We start from the raw sequence: 15,195 nt of genomic DNA on the forward strand, positions 1-15,195 counted from the left end.
TGTCATTTGCATCTCTCTCGATCTGTGATTCTTGTGTGGTCAGGTCTTGCTACCTCACTGACACTTTCCTGTATGGCTTCTTGATCTTTTTTTGAAATCCTTTTCAATTATTATGCAATAAACACTTTTTAGCTTGTTGAAAATGTTGTCCTTTTTTTTTGCCTGTTTTATTCCTGTATATCTGACATCTCCAAAGAGGAGTGCAAGGGCCCAGGCCTTTAAAGGCCTTCCTGCTTCTTCACTCTGCAGGGCTCAGGACGCATTCAGGAAACATTTCCTTCCCTTCGTCCAGGGGAGAAGTTGCCAGCCTGTTCTTATCCAGGGCTGGGCCTCAAAATCATATTGAAAACAGAGTGTGTTGGTTAGAAACACACATTCCTAAGCCCTGCCCCGATAGAAATAACAGGATAGAATATAAGAATTTGTGTTTCTTACGCTTTTCAGGTAATTCTAATGCTTGAACCTGGCAAAGGATTACTGCATTCTACACAGGAATGCATGCAGATCCATTCACTCCCTAGTTCATTCAGTGTATTTAACAAGTATATATATATATATATATACCATTTTGTGCCAGGCAGGGATCACTGGTGTTGGGGCTGTAGCATAGAACAGAGGCACATTCCTTGTCTCATGGAGTATTCTATGTGTATGTGTGTAACAGATTGATATACATTGTGCATACATGAACTGTCTGTGCCCCTGAAATGCATAGATCTGTAGCAGTCTACAAGCAGTGTGGAAGTTTGTTCTAGAAGAGGTAGGTGCTCCTCTGTGCTCCTCTTTGCAGATCCTCAGCACCCTTGTGAAAGGGACGCGCAGACCTGTGACCTGCAAGATCCGTATTCTGCCTTCAGTAAGTATTGTATTCTATTATCTCAAGGTCTGTTCTCTCCGGTGATGTTGGATTTGGGGATTGTGAATGATTCATGATGAATTAGGTTTGGTGGAGGGAGTAGAGTTGAGCCCAATTTAGGAGCCAGCAGCTATAACACTGGGGCCCCAGTAACCACTCTTGTGATCTTCCTCAGCTAGAAGATACCTTGAGCCTTGTGAAGCGGATAGAAAGGACTGGCATTGCTGCCATCACAGTTCATGGGAGGTGAGTGATTGCCTTTTTAGAGACTGGCTGAGAGATTCCTCAGCCATTTTTATAGTCCCTCACTTACGTATTTTGCCTGCCTCTGCCCAACTCTTTGACAACCTGTGAGTTCAGAGGGCACTCAGACTCCTTGAATGGGCTTGCATTTGTCTGTGTTTCTTTTATTGAGCACCTATTGGTGCTAGGCCCTGCTCTGAGCTTGAGAGACACAGAGAAAGAGAAACTCCCCATCCACATGATATTGAAGTTGTAGAGATGGAGTGATCTGCTCAAACCTGTATCATGTAGACAGAAAGTGGTGGAATTAGAACTCTCACTCTTAATGTTTTCTTTTGACTTAATCAAGCAATGGCTTCTCCCTTGAATGACCCCAGACAGATGGCTATTCATTCATTTATTCATTTATTGTGGTACTAGGGATTGAACCCAGGGGTGCTCGATCACTGAACCACTTCACTAGCCCTTTTTATTTTTTATTTTGAAACAGGATCTTATAGTTGCTTAGGGTCTTGCTGAGTTGCAGAGGCTTACCTTGAATTTGTGATCATTCTGCCTCAGCCTTCCACTTCCATTCCACAGTATGCCACCACTCCTGGCAAGATGGCTGTTCTTTTGAAGACATTGCTGCTTTGTAGCTAATGTGTTCCTTTAAGAGAGCCAAGGTGTTTCTGAAGGCTGCTCTTGGTTTCCTAGTCAAATCTGCTCCCTGTGCCCAGGATGTCCTTTCATAAGGAACCCCAGACAACAGACTTTGGCTGGTGACTTCTTGTCTGTAAGAAATGTACCTTTTGGGCTCAGGACTCTTATGGAAGTATCCAAGTTGCTGGTTGTCATTTTGACAGCCTTTTCAAAGGGCATCCAGAGGTCCATCATATACCACAAAAAGCAGAGCTACTCAGATTGAAGGCATATGGGGAGGTGAGAGCCACACATGTATTTACATGCTCTCCTTTCTTGGGCAGTAGGCTTTGGGCTAAAATTGCTTGGTGCCAAATCCTATGTCTGCAGCTTATTAGTTGTGTATCCTTTGGGGAATCACTTCTCTGAGTGCCACAGTCCTAATGTGGAAATGAAAATAATTTCTTTTTTATAATTGTCATGAACTGTTTATGAGATTGTAAATAAAACCCTTGGCACATAGCCTGGCCATAGCCTGGCATTATTCTCTTAATAAAGGAAGATCTTTTTTTTTTTTTTTTTTTGGTGCTGGGATTGAACCTTGGGTGCTTTACCACTGAGCTACATCCCTAGTTCTTTTTTGTTTTTTTAATTTGTTTTGAGACAAGGTCTCACTGAATTGCTGAGACTGGCCTTGAACTTGCAATCCTTCTTGCAATCCACCAAAGAGGCTTTTACCAGAAGCAGTAGGAAGACGGATTTGGGTTAGTTTTAGGAAAGACTTTCTGACCACTAGAGCTGTTGAGGATGGGCTAAAACTAGCTGGGGATACAGGGAGACAGAGGTGGAAGCTGAGTTGGCAGGACCTTCTGAGGAATTCAGGAATGTAGCAGAGGGGACACACTCAGAAAAGACCTGTCAACCACCTCGCCTGCTTATCTCTGAGCATGGGTCAGGCGTTGCCTCAGAGTCCCTAAGACTTGCTCACTCATGCACAAGAACTGCTTTCAGTCAACTTTGGAAGGAGGGGCCTTGGGTCATGTCCTGCTTCCCCTGTGGTTTATCATGACAGCCAAGCTCTGTGGCTTGCCCTGGCTGCCCTGGGCACGGGGCCTACCCTGTGTCAGGTGCTTTTCCCCAGGATCAGCTGTGGAACTTGGCTTCAGCACAGGCAGCTGTGTGGGAGTGGTCAGTCTGAGCAGTAGCAGCTGTTCCAGTCCCTTAGAGAGGATAAGACTGGGACAGTCGGGGTAGCATTCTTATAGCACTGTCTCTCATCTCTGGCGGAGGCAAGGAGAAGTCAGGGAAAGCAGCATGACGTTGGTTGCCAAGCCATTTACATTGGCCTCCTGCAGTCATGCCTTGCCTGCTGGCCTCTGAGATTTGGACTTGCCTCCTCAGCATGGACCTTGGCTGCTCCTACTCCTCACCACAGAGTTCCTCCCTAGAGATTAGGGAGAGGCCATTCCTGCAACCTGTCCTTGATGACCACATGGCTGCTTAATCTTCCTGAGGTTCAGTAGGGAGGACAGTAGGTCTTAGCTAAGGTAAACATGGGTGAGCACTCAGCCTTCAGCGCCCCCCCCCCTCTTTTGTCTCCAAGGAAGCGGGAGGAGCGACCTCAGCACCCTGTCAGCTGTGAAGTCATCAAAGCCATTGCTGAAACCCTCTCCATTCCTGTCATAGCCAAGTAAGCCTCTCGTCTTCCTCGTTTACTTTTTTATGCCCCAACTCATTCAGAATGGACTTGAGCAGGCATTTAAGAAAAGGAATGATCGCATTAAAAAATGACCATAAAGGAAAAGGGGGGAAAAAAGTGGAGCAAGATGCAGAGTGGTAAATGAGGCAGAAAAGTGGCTATCAATTAAGTCAGGCCACTTGCACTCTGGTGAGCGGCTAATGTAGGGTGCAGGGCAGCTCAGGGCCCTCTGATGCCTGAGCTTGGGGAGAGTGATAAGGTGGCTGCTGAAACAGACTTATGGCAAAGTAATGTCATACCCAGGGTGACTTGTGCATGGTGCAGGGGATTATGTTCATAGGGCTTTGGCTCAGGGAAAGTAATATAGGTCACAGAAACCCAGAGAAGCACTCTGGGTAGTTATAGTACCAGGAATATGGACCAGCAGGTGTGAGGTACTGATGAGCAGCCCAGAGGCCACACCCATTTGGTACTGGGGAACTGGCCTGTGTTCAGTTCAGCCCTGCACCTAAAGGAGTCTGGGAGGTTGCATACGGGGAAGCCCTGACAAAAGGCATACCCGATAGGTGGGAGGGAAGAACTAAGGGTTGGGGTGCATCTGGGCACTGTGTCCCCCAGGTAGTAAATTTTGGGGGGTGGCTTGGAGAAGCCAGGGCTATTCAAAACCCTTGAGCCTGTCATTTCTACTATCACCTGAGGGTCCTCGCCCCATTTGACTAGATCTGGACAGAGACTACCAGTAGTTTCTTGATGAAACATATGAGGACAGAACATTTTCTGAGAGGATCCTGGAGCATCAGGGCAGAGGAAGGGGAATTATGACCAAATTGGCCTTCTTCCGGACCCTCATGATCACCAGTGTATCCTCCTTTCCAGGGTTTTGACCCAGTGCTTAGAAGACATATGGGTGGCTACTCAGTTTTGGTATTTTAGTTTCATGTCTTCAGATGTGGGCTGGCATTTGCTACTGTATTGGATGAGGGAAGAGGAGGAAAGTAAAAGGTCTGGAATACCTAATAAATACCAGGCATGGTTTGGATTACTTTACATATGTTATCTTTCTTAGTGAGATTATAATCTCCATTTTGCTGAAGCTCTAATAACTGAAGTGACTTGGCCAAAACCCCACTGTTAATGAGTGGCAGATCAGGAAGTTGCCTTTTTCTGAAAATACTGGTAGGTTCCATAATGAAGACACACCTAACCTTCCTGTTGCTTTTCAGTGGAGGATCTCATGAACACATCCAGCAGCATTTGGACATAGAGGAATTTCGACAAGCCACAGCTGCCTCTTCAGTGATGGTAGCCCGAGCGGCCATGTGGAACCCATCCATCTTCCTCAAAGAGGGTCTGCGGCCCCTGGAGGAGGTCATGCAGAAGTACATAAGATATGTACGTGTCTGCACTTTTTCAAAACCCCCATTTCTGTCTGCCACAATCCTTCAGAGAGCACTTTATGGGGGCCTCCAGCGGCCAGCAGCCCCTGTTGTTCTGCTCCTCTCCTTTTTAGCTCTTGGAGTGTGGCACTGAGTCTCATCAGCTGCCATATGAAGAGAAGATGCTAGGATGTGTGCCCCATCATCATCTTCTAAAGCTTCTAGAGATATAGATAGAGGTCATAGCAAGGACCTTCTGGATCCAGGATGCTGCTGAGACCCCACACACATGATATTGTCTTCTTTCTCCCTCACACTCCACATGTCCACATGCCCATGCACATGGACAAAGAGGTTTTGTGTCACCGAAGACAGTCATGGCTCTGTGTTGGAACAGGTGCAGCCAAAGCCAGGAAGAGCCATTGTAGTCGTTGCTGGAGACAGATTATCTCTATAGAGATTTCTCACCTGATTTGACTTATCTGTCAAAATTACTTCTAAAACTTTTCTATTGCAGATTTCTAGGATGCTTTGCTATGAGTTAGGGAATAATCTAACTAATGCTGTACTTAATGAATAGAATTTTCTAAAGCAGTTTCTTTCCACTGGGAGTACAATGGTAGCACTAGGGGCATTTCCCTGCAAAGGAATTTTTTTTTTTTTTTAAATTTTTAATGAGTTCACACCTGTTTTCCACAACTGTGGGACTCTGTGGGACTCTGCTACACATCTATAGGCAGAGACTGAGTGGTCCTCAAACTCTTCAGTGAATTGGACCTGGGTGGAGAATGTAGCTCTTGCTCAGAGCAGGCTTCCACCTTCTTTAATCCTAGGGCTTACCTGCATGGAGCTACTTATGTCCTCTTTAAGTTATGGCCATGCATGTGGGGTTCCCATGGCCGAGCAAGCTGGGGATGGTAGGAGGACTTGAGCCTTTGTCCAGAGCTGGGAAGCCACTGTCCTAGAGCCTCCTCTCTTCAATGCTACAGCCCTCATCCCCTTGGTTCTGGATGTACTGTTGGGCAGTTTGGTTACAACCAGTTCTCCAGTGGTCTGGGTCAGCTAGAGGCAAGGGACTTTGCCTCGTCCCAGGTCAGCTTTCCATCTCTTCTGGCCAGCTGGCAGATGTATAGCAGAGAAGACAAGTTTAGCAGTGCTGAGTCTGCTCACTGGGTGAAAGGTGATGTTATTACTCCTGCTTCACTGTCCCTTGGCAGCTTTCAAGAGGGTGTGTTGTCAGAGAAAGAGAGTGGACTTAAGTGTCAGCAGGGCTGGCTTTTGGTCCAGCCAGATGTCTTCAGGTCCAAATAAGCTGAATCATGGCTCTGCTGCTGGCTGGGGCTTACCCACTTATTTCCCATTTTGTCATGAGTACATCATAGCACCTTCCTAGGCACTGATGATAAAAACTCAGGCAGAGATTCTAAAATATATAATTACAGAGAGCAAGGGCTAGGAGGAGGATCTGAAGTTTTTATCTAAAAACTTTTATCTGCTCTCCTACCCTGTCCTTGACCATGTGGGTGTCGATGGTACCCTTGGGCAGTCATCTTTCCTTCCTGAGACTCACTTCCAAGGCTGTGGAGTGGAATAATAGCTGCACTTTGTATAAAGATATGAAGTGACAAATAGTATATCAAATATGCCTGGTAAATGGAGCTGTACCCTACCCTTGTAGAGGAAGTTGGAGAGAACTTAATCAAGATGTCAGAAGAGAAGGTACACCAGGCTCTAAGAAGACTCTCACCCCTGTCCTTGGTGTTCCCCTTCCCTGTAGTAGGTTTTCCATCATAGTCTGTGGTGGCCAAAGCAGGACGGGGATTCCTGCACTTCTAGACCTCAAGCAGGAAAATGTATTTCTGATTGTGGGCCTTGACTGTGACTCTCAAACTTTGTACCACCAGCTGGAGGAGTAGATGGCTTTTATGGGGTCACACTGCCTTGGCTGTAAGCATACCTCTGATGCCCCTTGGAGCCTTCTTTCTTGCCATTGAAGCCTATCTCAGGCCTTGGCACCTGCTGGTAGCAGATGGGCTCTCACCAGTTTTCTTCTCAGGCGGTGCAGTATGACAACCACTACACCAATACCAAGTACTGCTTGTGCCAGATGCTGCGGGAACAGTTGGAGTCACCCCAGGGAAGGTTGCTCCATGCTGCCCAGTCTTCTCAGGAAATTTGGTAAGAAGGGCAACGAACTATCCATCTGTCTTTGCAGATGTTTCCCAGGCTTGACCTTGAGCCTTATGATGGCCACAGGGTGTCAGGCTACATAACTTCTGGACGGTGATCTGTAGGAGTGAGGTGATGGTACAGCTTTGCCTCATAGAGTGGGATACTTTCAAAGCTTTGGAATGTTCTAATCCTAGACTCATCTCAACAATAGGGTTTTGGGAAGTAGGGCACTAGTATATTAGAGGAATGCAAAAGATAGGCTTAGGAATTCCTGAGGAGGAAGGGGCTTTTCCATTAACAAGCCTGTAACATGCCAGGCTATAGTCAGGAGAGGTAGGGCTATTGAATAGAGCCTCTGGCCTCTGTTCCCACACCCATTACATTGCAGTTTGAGAGGCCACTGTTTGGTCCTCCAGATCTGGTGTAGCTACAACTCAGGTGGTTGACACTGGAGGTACTTCATAGCTTAGTCTAGTCTTGGCTTCTATGGCTCCGTGTCTACCTATCTGCTTTCATACCTCCATACCTGTGCTCCTGCTGGGTTCTCTGCCTAGAAAGCCTCTCCCCTTGTCTGTATCCTCCAAGAAGCCCTTCTGAACCAATCTCATCCTTAGGGATCCATCCGCTTGCAGAGCCTCCAGCCCTCAAGATACATCCCAGAGGGAAAATATTTGCCAGAATTATTCTCAATGCCCCTGGCTTGTGGCATTGATTCTTTCTCTACTCCAATAGCTTAGGTAGCTGGACCTTGGTTCTTGGAAGCTCCAAACTGAGTATAATTCAGCAGCTCTGGTGGTACCTACCTCAGTTCCAGTTAGGCCCATGGCAGCTCTTTGAGGCCAGATGGAAAGTTGGGAACCACTCAGTGGTCAGGCCTCCATCTCTTCCTGCCATGGGCTGACATAAAGAAGCTGCATAAATCCCAGGTGCTTAATCAGTGTAGGGAAACTCTATCACAGCTGTTGGGAATACCCACTTGTCTGGTCATCATGGGGGAGAGACTATAAGTAGTGGGGGTGACCTTAGGACCTTTTCCACCCAGCCCAGCTTCCCTGCTCAGGGACATTCATTCTAGCTTCCTGTCTAGGTTAATAATGGGCTGGGCAAGAGGCTTTTGTTCTGGCCAGGCCCTCATGGCATTTGGTGCAATTGATTCTCAGTCGTGGGGCCCTGGGTTCCTAAAGTACCCTGAATGCTGCTCTACTAAGGTGCCTGCTCTGTTCTACTTCCTCTTATAGTGATGCCTTTGGCCTTGGTGCCTTCTATGAGGAGACTACTCAGAAGATGGATGCCCGGAGGGCTGAGCTCTTGGCCAAGACTGCAGAGAAGGTGGGGGAACCAATTGAAGATACCTCTGGTGTCATTAAAATGGCTGTCAAGTTTGATAGGTAGGTTTCCAGCTTAGCCTTAGCATGGGCCAGGGCCAGTACCTTCAGAGTATGACTAGGCCAACATGCTGGTTGCTGTATGTGCTGGGCACATGCCTGTAATCTCAGCTACTAGGGAGGCTGAGGTAGGAGGATCATAAGTTTGAGACCAGCCTGGGCAACTTCTGAGATCCTATCTCAAAAAATAAAAAGGGCTGGGGATGTAGTTTAGTGGTAGAGTGCCCTGGGTTCAATCTTTAGTATCCCCAAATGCTTAGGTACTACAGATCTCCTTGGATACTTGTTTGGTTTGGATACTTGTTCCCAGAGAAGGCATTTTCAGCTAAGACAGTCCCTGAAAGCCCAGGCAGGACTGTTTGAGGATGTGCGTGTTGTCTCAAGAGCAACCAAACTCTACTTTTTCCCAGACCAATCCCTCTCACCCCTTGTGGCAGGGGAACTTGTTTTCTATTCCTAAAAGTCTATGCTTCTTTCCCCCTGGCCTTGAGGAGCTAGCTGTCTACATGGAATTCCCCAATAGCTATAGGAGCTTCACGTTCATTTGACTCTGGATCCCTGCCCACATCCACTGCCCTCACCAGCTCTGTGGTTCCCTCTTTAGGCAGAAGTAGCTTCATGCTTATTTTTACTTTAGATTGTGACTCAGCTCTCCCATCTCCTTCCCCCTCACCCCTGTACTGGCGATTGAACCTAGGGTGCTTTACCACTAAACTATATCCCTATTCCTTTTTATTTTTTTATATCGAGTCAAGGGTCTCACTAAGTTATACAGGCTGATCTAAAACTTGAGGATCCTCCTGACTCAGCTTCCCAAGCCACTGGGATTACAGACACGTGTCACCACTCCAGGCTTGTGACTCAGCTTTGAATGGTGCCCTCATCCTTGTCATCTGCCATCTGATCTGAGCCTTTCTTCAGTCCCCGGACCCAGACCAGAATCCAGTCTTCTCTGGCAAGACTGTGTGGTGGGGGTGAGAGGACGACTGTTGGGCAGTCACACGCCAGAGGGAGCTCCCAGTGGGAAGTTGAAACATGTCCCTCCTACATTGTCACTCTGTCTCAGACAGACTCTGACATCAGAGTTCATTGTGTCCATGGCAGCAACAGATTATTTTGACACTTGGCAGATGGAGTCAGAGTGGGCACTGAGTTAGAATCCTGAGCTAAGTTCCTCACCTTTGTCTACTCTCAGAAATCTTGTGTGGTGAAGCAAATTGGACCTTCCTTCTTGGTTATTAAAGACTATTTTTAAAATAATTTTTAAAAATATTTTTTAGTTACATGGACACTATATCTTTATTTTGTTTATTTATTTTTATGTGGTGCTGAGGATCGAACCCCGGGTCTTACATGTGCGAGGCGAGCACTCTACCGCTGAGCCACAACCCCAGCCCTTAAAGACTGTTTTTCAAGATCGAGTTTTAGGATTCTCCCCAGCTTCAGTTTCCCTAGAATGCTGAAGCCCATCTTCGCTTTAGGTAGAAGCTAGTTACCAACCACTGGCAGGAAAGGAAGGGGAGCCCAGAGGAGTAGGCATAAGATCCTTAAGGCAGCAGCCTGGGGTCTCAGTTCCTGTAGCCCCTATCAGCTGAGTGGTACCATTGGTAAGAGGGGGAGTGGAGATGGTGAGTGGTTCCTGAATGCTTCTTCTCCTTTCCATAGGAGAGCTTATCCACCCCAGATCACCCCCAAGATGTGCCTGCTGGAATGGTGCCGGAGAGAGAAGTTGGCACAGCCTGTTTATGAGACGGTGAGTTCCTAGCTGTGACTGCCCTGCAACCAGCCATGGTGCTCCCTCCAGTGGTGCCATCGCCTAGTACACCCACAGTTCATACCCTGAATTCTAGACTATTTGGCTAGTGTCTAGCTTTGCCCTCTAGGCATGCAGAAGTTGCTTGTGGCTGGGTCAGTTGCTGATAGCCCTTCCCCTCTGACCTTGGACTATTGTCCAACCTGGCAGGTATATCTTTGGATTGGACCTTAGCCAGTGGGGCACAGAACTGGGGCCTAGACATGGGGCCTGTGGTGTGGAAACCTTGAGATTAAAACTTTGCTTCACTTCTTTTGGTCATTCCTTGTTTAGGCTGCTCTGCCTCTTCCAGACAGGCTTGTACCTTCTGTGCCTTGTGTCCCCTTCTGCCAGAGTGACTTTTGCAACATAAATCTAACCTCTGTCTCTCTTGCTCAAGTTATCAGCTCCCCAGTGCCTGTAGGATCTAACCCAAGACCCTCAGCATGGAGCATGTGACCTCCCATATGCCTTGCTGCTTCAGGTCTCATCCACTCATCCATATCACCTGGTCTTCCAGATGTATCTTCTCTGTCCCCACCCACGTCCTCTTTCACCCCTTTGCCATCTGGTAAACTCAGTAGGAGGAGGTCCCATATTCGCAGGCAGTTAAGGACTTGACAGCCCTTTGTTTGGGTTCATGACAGAAATTTGGTCACACATGGTGTCGTTGTTAATTTGTATAGGTGGCTTTTTTTCCTTAGAAGACGCACCTCCTTTTACATGGGAGGAGCATATGAATAGACAGCCTTCAGTTGCATCCCTTTGATGCGATGGGGCAGGTGGGCCTTGAGGGCAATCAGCCCTTTTTCCTTTGTCCTCTGTACCAGGTTCAAGGACCGCTAGATCGCATGTTTTGCTCCGTTGTCACTGTTGCAGAGCAAAAGTACCAGTCCACCTTGTGGTGAGTTTTCTTATCAGAGGGCGTGAGGCTTGGGGTGGGAGGTCCTGAATCCAGCATTGGTCTGGGAGGGTTGGGTGGATGGTGTGCCTGAGCACTGATGGCCCTGTATGATGACACTTTATTCAGTTTTATCAGAATCTCTGCTAAGGGTGTATAAGAGTAAGAATTCCTGGCCTTTCATCCTGCAACCTGCCCACCTGTCTTATTTCCCTATTACTCATCTGCCCAGGGACAAGTCCAAGAAATTGGCGGAACAGACTGCAGCCATCGTCTGTCTGCGGAGCCAGGGCCTCCCTGAGGGTCGGCTTGGTGAGGAGAGCCTTTCATTGTACAAACGCAAGCGGGAGGCTCTTGACCAAGACTCTGGAGGCCCCAGAACTCAGGAGCCAGCCCTGCCTAAGGAGCTATGCAAGAAGCCCTTTGTGACATTGGGAAGTGGTGAAAAGAGAACCCTGGAAGGTTGGTGACTACTGTCCCTGCCATGGTAACCCTCTCCATGGGTGTGGCACTGAGGTGGCCTTGATACTGGAGCATGAACCAAATGCCACTTGTTCAGTTTGCTGGCCCTGCCTGGCAAGAGTGTAGGAGGTCCAGGACTAGGTCATCAGTCTAGAACACAGGCCAAGGAGTGCCCAGGTGTGAATCGCATTTCTTCTGACTGGCAGGGCCAAGTTCCTAGTGATTTGAGTATTGTCTTTGAAAACAGGAGCTTTTCAGGTGGTTTATCCCTAATTTGACATTGGTACAGTGCAATAAAGACACCTTCCTACTGTTACCCATGGCTGACTGCTTCAGCCCTGGGCATCTTCACACATAGACTTGTGTCCTAGCATGATTATTCTACTCCCACCCTTTGTGAAGAAATGTAGCTTCCAAAGCATGTCCCCTGCACATCCTTATGGGTATGATGGAGCTGGGGGATGGGCTATCAACTTTAAGGCCCACCAGACTTGGGTGACCTAAGAAGGTCCAAGAGACCCATTCTAACGTAGGAAACATGAGGTGTTAGGCATTAATTGACTTTCCTTAGAAAGAAAAAGTAAATTCTTACAAAAAAAAAAAAAAAGGTAAATTCAGTAGAATTTGGGAAAGGACTAGGGTGTCTGCTGCCCCATTAAGTGACCAGCCCAGTGGGGTGGGGAGTGTTGATCTGATTCTTCAGTCTTTAAGCCTGAAAGGTGATTGGAGCTCAGACCTGCTTTATATAGTGGGTACTGGAAGCTGTGGGTGACAGCAGTTTGGCTATTGCATTCACAGGTCACACCCACTCTTCCCCCTCCCCAACCAACTTGGGGCGGAAGGAAGTGGCAGATTCACTTTAATTTCCTCTTGGCAGTGAGAAGCAAACAATCAGCCACTACCTCATCTCTTGGGGCCTCCCCCACTTACTGGGAGGGGCATTCTGACCAAAGGTCTCTGCCCAGCTCCGCCCCCATTTCCTCTGCTGTAAACATGCTGTGTGTCCTCGGCTTTTGTAGGCACTATGAGGGGAGGATTCCCCTCTGGGCCAAGGCTATCTTCCCTACATCTCCCTTGGATCAACCTAATGGCTCTGTGGCAACCTGACCTAGGGTCTGGCCCCCTTTCTAGCCAGTAGCCCTTGTTTCCATGGGTCTCTGAGTCAAGGGTTTGGTGGGTGAGGCTTTGTCCTAGTCCCAGTGCTGCCCTTCCCTGTCACCCACACTTGCTTTTTTTGTGTTGAGATAAGAATACTCAATCCCAGCTACCTCCCAGAGCCTTGGAGCTGCGCAGACAGAATAGCCCCAGTGGAGCCCCCTCTGTCACTGGGGAGGCACTAAATCCCACCCCTCCGATGGGAATGGCCATTGATCTTTTCTCCTGTCAGTGTGGTTTTCCTGGGGATGTCTCCTTCCCCGTCAGGGTTAGGTTCATTGCTGGGCCATGGGGAAGGACAGGCAGGGATAGAGTTCCATTAAGATAGAGGCTGGAGTTTGGAGCCTCTGAGGGCATAGGGGAGAGGCTCATTCACTAGAGTCAGGTAGGGAGGGGCTGGTTACTTTATGTCTGTTGACTGAGGATGTTTGGCATAGGTCCTAGTTGAGGGACTGGGGTGCTGGGGCTCGGTGGTAGCGCACTTGCCTGACACGTGTGAGGCACTGGGTTCGATTCTTGGCACCACATATAAAAATAAATAAAATAAAGGTCTATCAACAACTAAAAAAATAATAAAAACAAACAAACAAACAAAAAAAAACAGGTCCTGGTTGAATATGAGGTCCTCATTGCACCTCAGTGGTAACCTGCCCAAAGCCTGGGACTGAGAGCCTTAGATAGGCCTAAAGACTTTACCCACCATTAGTGACCATGCCTACCTTAAATTAGGCCACTTAAAACCCCCAGACCCCTTTCTGGGCTAGTAGCTCAACACTTATTCATCCATTTACCCACTTTTGAGGCCTTTCCCTTAACTCATCATATTTTAGGGACAAAAGGTTGTTTTTTTTTTTCTCTAATATTTATCAGTTATTGATGGACCTTTATTCATTTATTTGTTTATATGCGGTGGTGAGAATCTAACCCAGTGCCCCACACATACTAGGCAAGTGCTCTACCACTGAGCCACAACCCCAGCCGACTGAAGGTTTTGATATGAGCACAAGAGGGAGAGGTGAATCAGATTGGAGAAGGTGGCAGGATTTCCAATGGTATCTAAAGAAGACTGGATTTGTGCAAAGGTGATGGGGAAATCTCTTAGATCTATAGTTCCTTATCTTAGGGCCTCCCTGGATATCTTGAGACTGCCCTCTGGACTGAGACCAAACCCCTCTACCTAGTGAGGACAAAGTGCTGACCTATCCTAGCACCCGGTGCTGACTCCAGCAGCTAACTTTCTGAGGTGTAGTTGGCTGGTCTTATCCTTTCCACCCTGATTTGGGAGCTGCACAAGGGCAGTCCTTATGTCCTTTATGGCCAGTGTTGGCCTGGGGGTTGGGGAGCAAGCACAGAAGACTAAACTAAGAGCTTCAGATGAGAGATTCATGGCATGGAGAGGAGGAACTTGTTTAAATTGAGTTTCCGCCAAGCCTCCTGTTTCCCCCTGGAGTGAAACAAGGGGCTGGGTTGGACTAAACTATACCATCCTATGGCTTTGAGGACACAGAACCTTCAACAGTGGGACCTCAGGACCAGGCCTGTGGCAGCTGGTAAAAGAAATGTCTATCTGATATTCAAGCCTGGCTGGCATTCACACATGAGGGAGAAGGGTGTTCCTGCATTCTACTTCCCTGGCTCCTGGGCTTTCATTTCATAGTGCTCTTAGGTAAGGAGTGGATCAGACGACTTGCAGGGCCTTTGGAACTTGTCTTATAAAGAGGTAATGAGGGGAAATCTTGGCCCTTGCTGGGAAAGGGGGTGGAAACAGTATGCATTTTTGGGTGTGTGTTTATAGGTCCCTTCATAACCTGCAGCATCCTGGCCATTGTTACTTTTTTTTTTTTTTTTTTAAACAAAACCAATTGCTCCCTGCAGTTGGTGGCCACTCCTGCCCCAGACCTCATCACTCCTTGTTAAATTCTCAGTTTATTACAGACCAGAAGTCTGCCCCACAACATGACCCATTCTAAGTGTTCTCCAGATGCTCAATCCTTGCATTGCTGAGCATTTAATAAATGGGAGAATTTTTAAAGCCATCTACATTTTGTCTGTGGTCCAATTGGGGTGTAGGGATGAAGGAGCTGGCAGGCCCTGGATCTCTCTCTTGCCTGCCCTTTGGTCTGATTGGCTGAGCTCCTGGTTCAGGTGAAATCGTGTCTGGAGGGAAAGAAGACCTGGGATAAGGGTCTATTTTCTAAATGCAGATGACAACCTGGGAGGTATGTGTATAATGGTGGGGAAGGGGATTCATCCTGAAGTTGCTGTAAGTTTTGTGCGGTGGGGAGGTGAGCTGACTAAGCTTTTGGCACCTTACACTATATCAGGATCATATTGCATGTGGTATTAATAGGTGGGCCGTTAACTTGAGGCAGAGGGCTACAGAGCTGGAATGGCATTTGGGCTCCAGGTTGGAGATTCTCTGAAGGCAGGACTGCTTGTTGGGAAGAACTTTCTACCTAAAGCCATTTTTCCCCCTAGTTGGTCAGTTTGTCATCTCCTGCCTTTAACCCCACCCAACTCCCCATTCCAGTAT

General features: G+C 47.7%; 1 protein-coding gene across 5 annotated transcripts in view; it reads left to right on the plus strand.

Annotated features, from left to right (window-relative positions):
* Positions 1-11,864, plus strand: part of Dus2 (dihydrouridine synthase 2) — an 80,022-nt gene extending 68,158 nt beyond the window's left edge. For all 5 annotated transcript variants that reach the window (XM_058575847.1, XM_046434465.2, XM_058575848.1 and 2 more), the window contains 9 exons: positions 791-856; positions 1,032-1,102; positions 3,324-3,410; positions 4,643-4,811; positions 6,852-6,973; positions 8,206-8,355; positions 10,018-10,105; positions 10,975-11,048; positions 11,278-11,864. In XM_058575847.1, the coding sequence (XP_058431830.1) occupies positions 791-856; positions 1,032-1,102; positions 3,324-3,410; positions 4,643-4,811; positions 6,852-6,973; positions 8,206-8,355; positions 10,018-10,105; positions 10,975-11,048; positions 11,278-11,515 (1,065 nt within the window). In that variant the 3' untranslated portion in view covers positions 11,516-11,864. The remainder of the gene's footprint in view (positions 1-790; positions 857-1,031; positions 1,103-3,323; positions 3,411-4,642; positions 4,812-6,851; positions 6,974-8,205; positions 8,356-10,017; positions 10,106-10,974; positions 11,049-11,277) is intronic.
* The last annotated feature ends 3,331 nt before the right edge of the window (positions 11,865-15,195 follow it).

The sequence above is a fragment of the Marmota monax genome, unplaced genomic scaffold (assembly GCF_021218885.2).
Source record: "Marmota monax isolate L192 unplaced genomic scaffold, Marmota_monax_Labrador192_F-V1.1 WCK01_AAM20220418_F8-fsc00024, whole genome shotgun sequence".
In the NCBI taxonomy this organism is placed as follows: Eukaryota; Metazoa; Chordata; class Mammalia; order Rodentia; family Sciuridae; genus Marmota; species Marmota monax.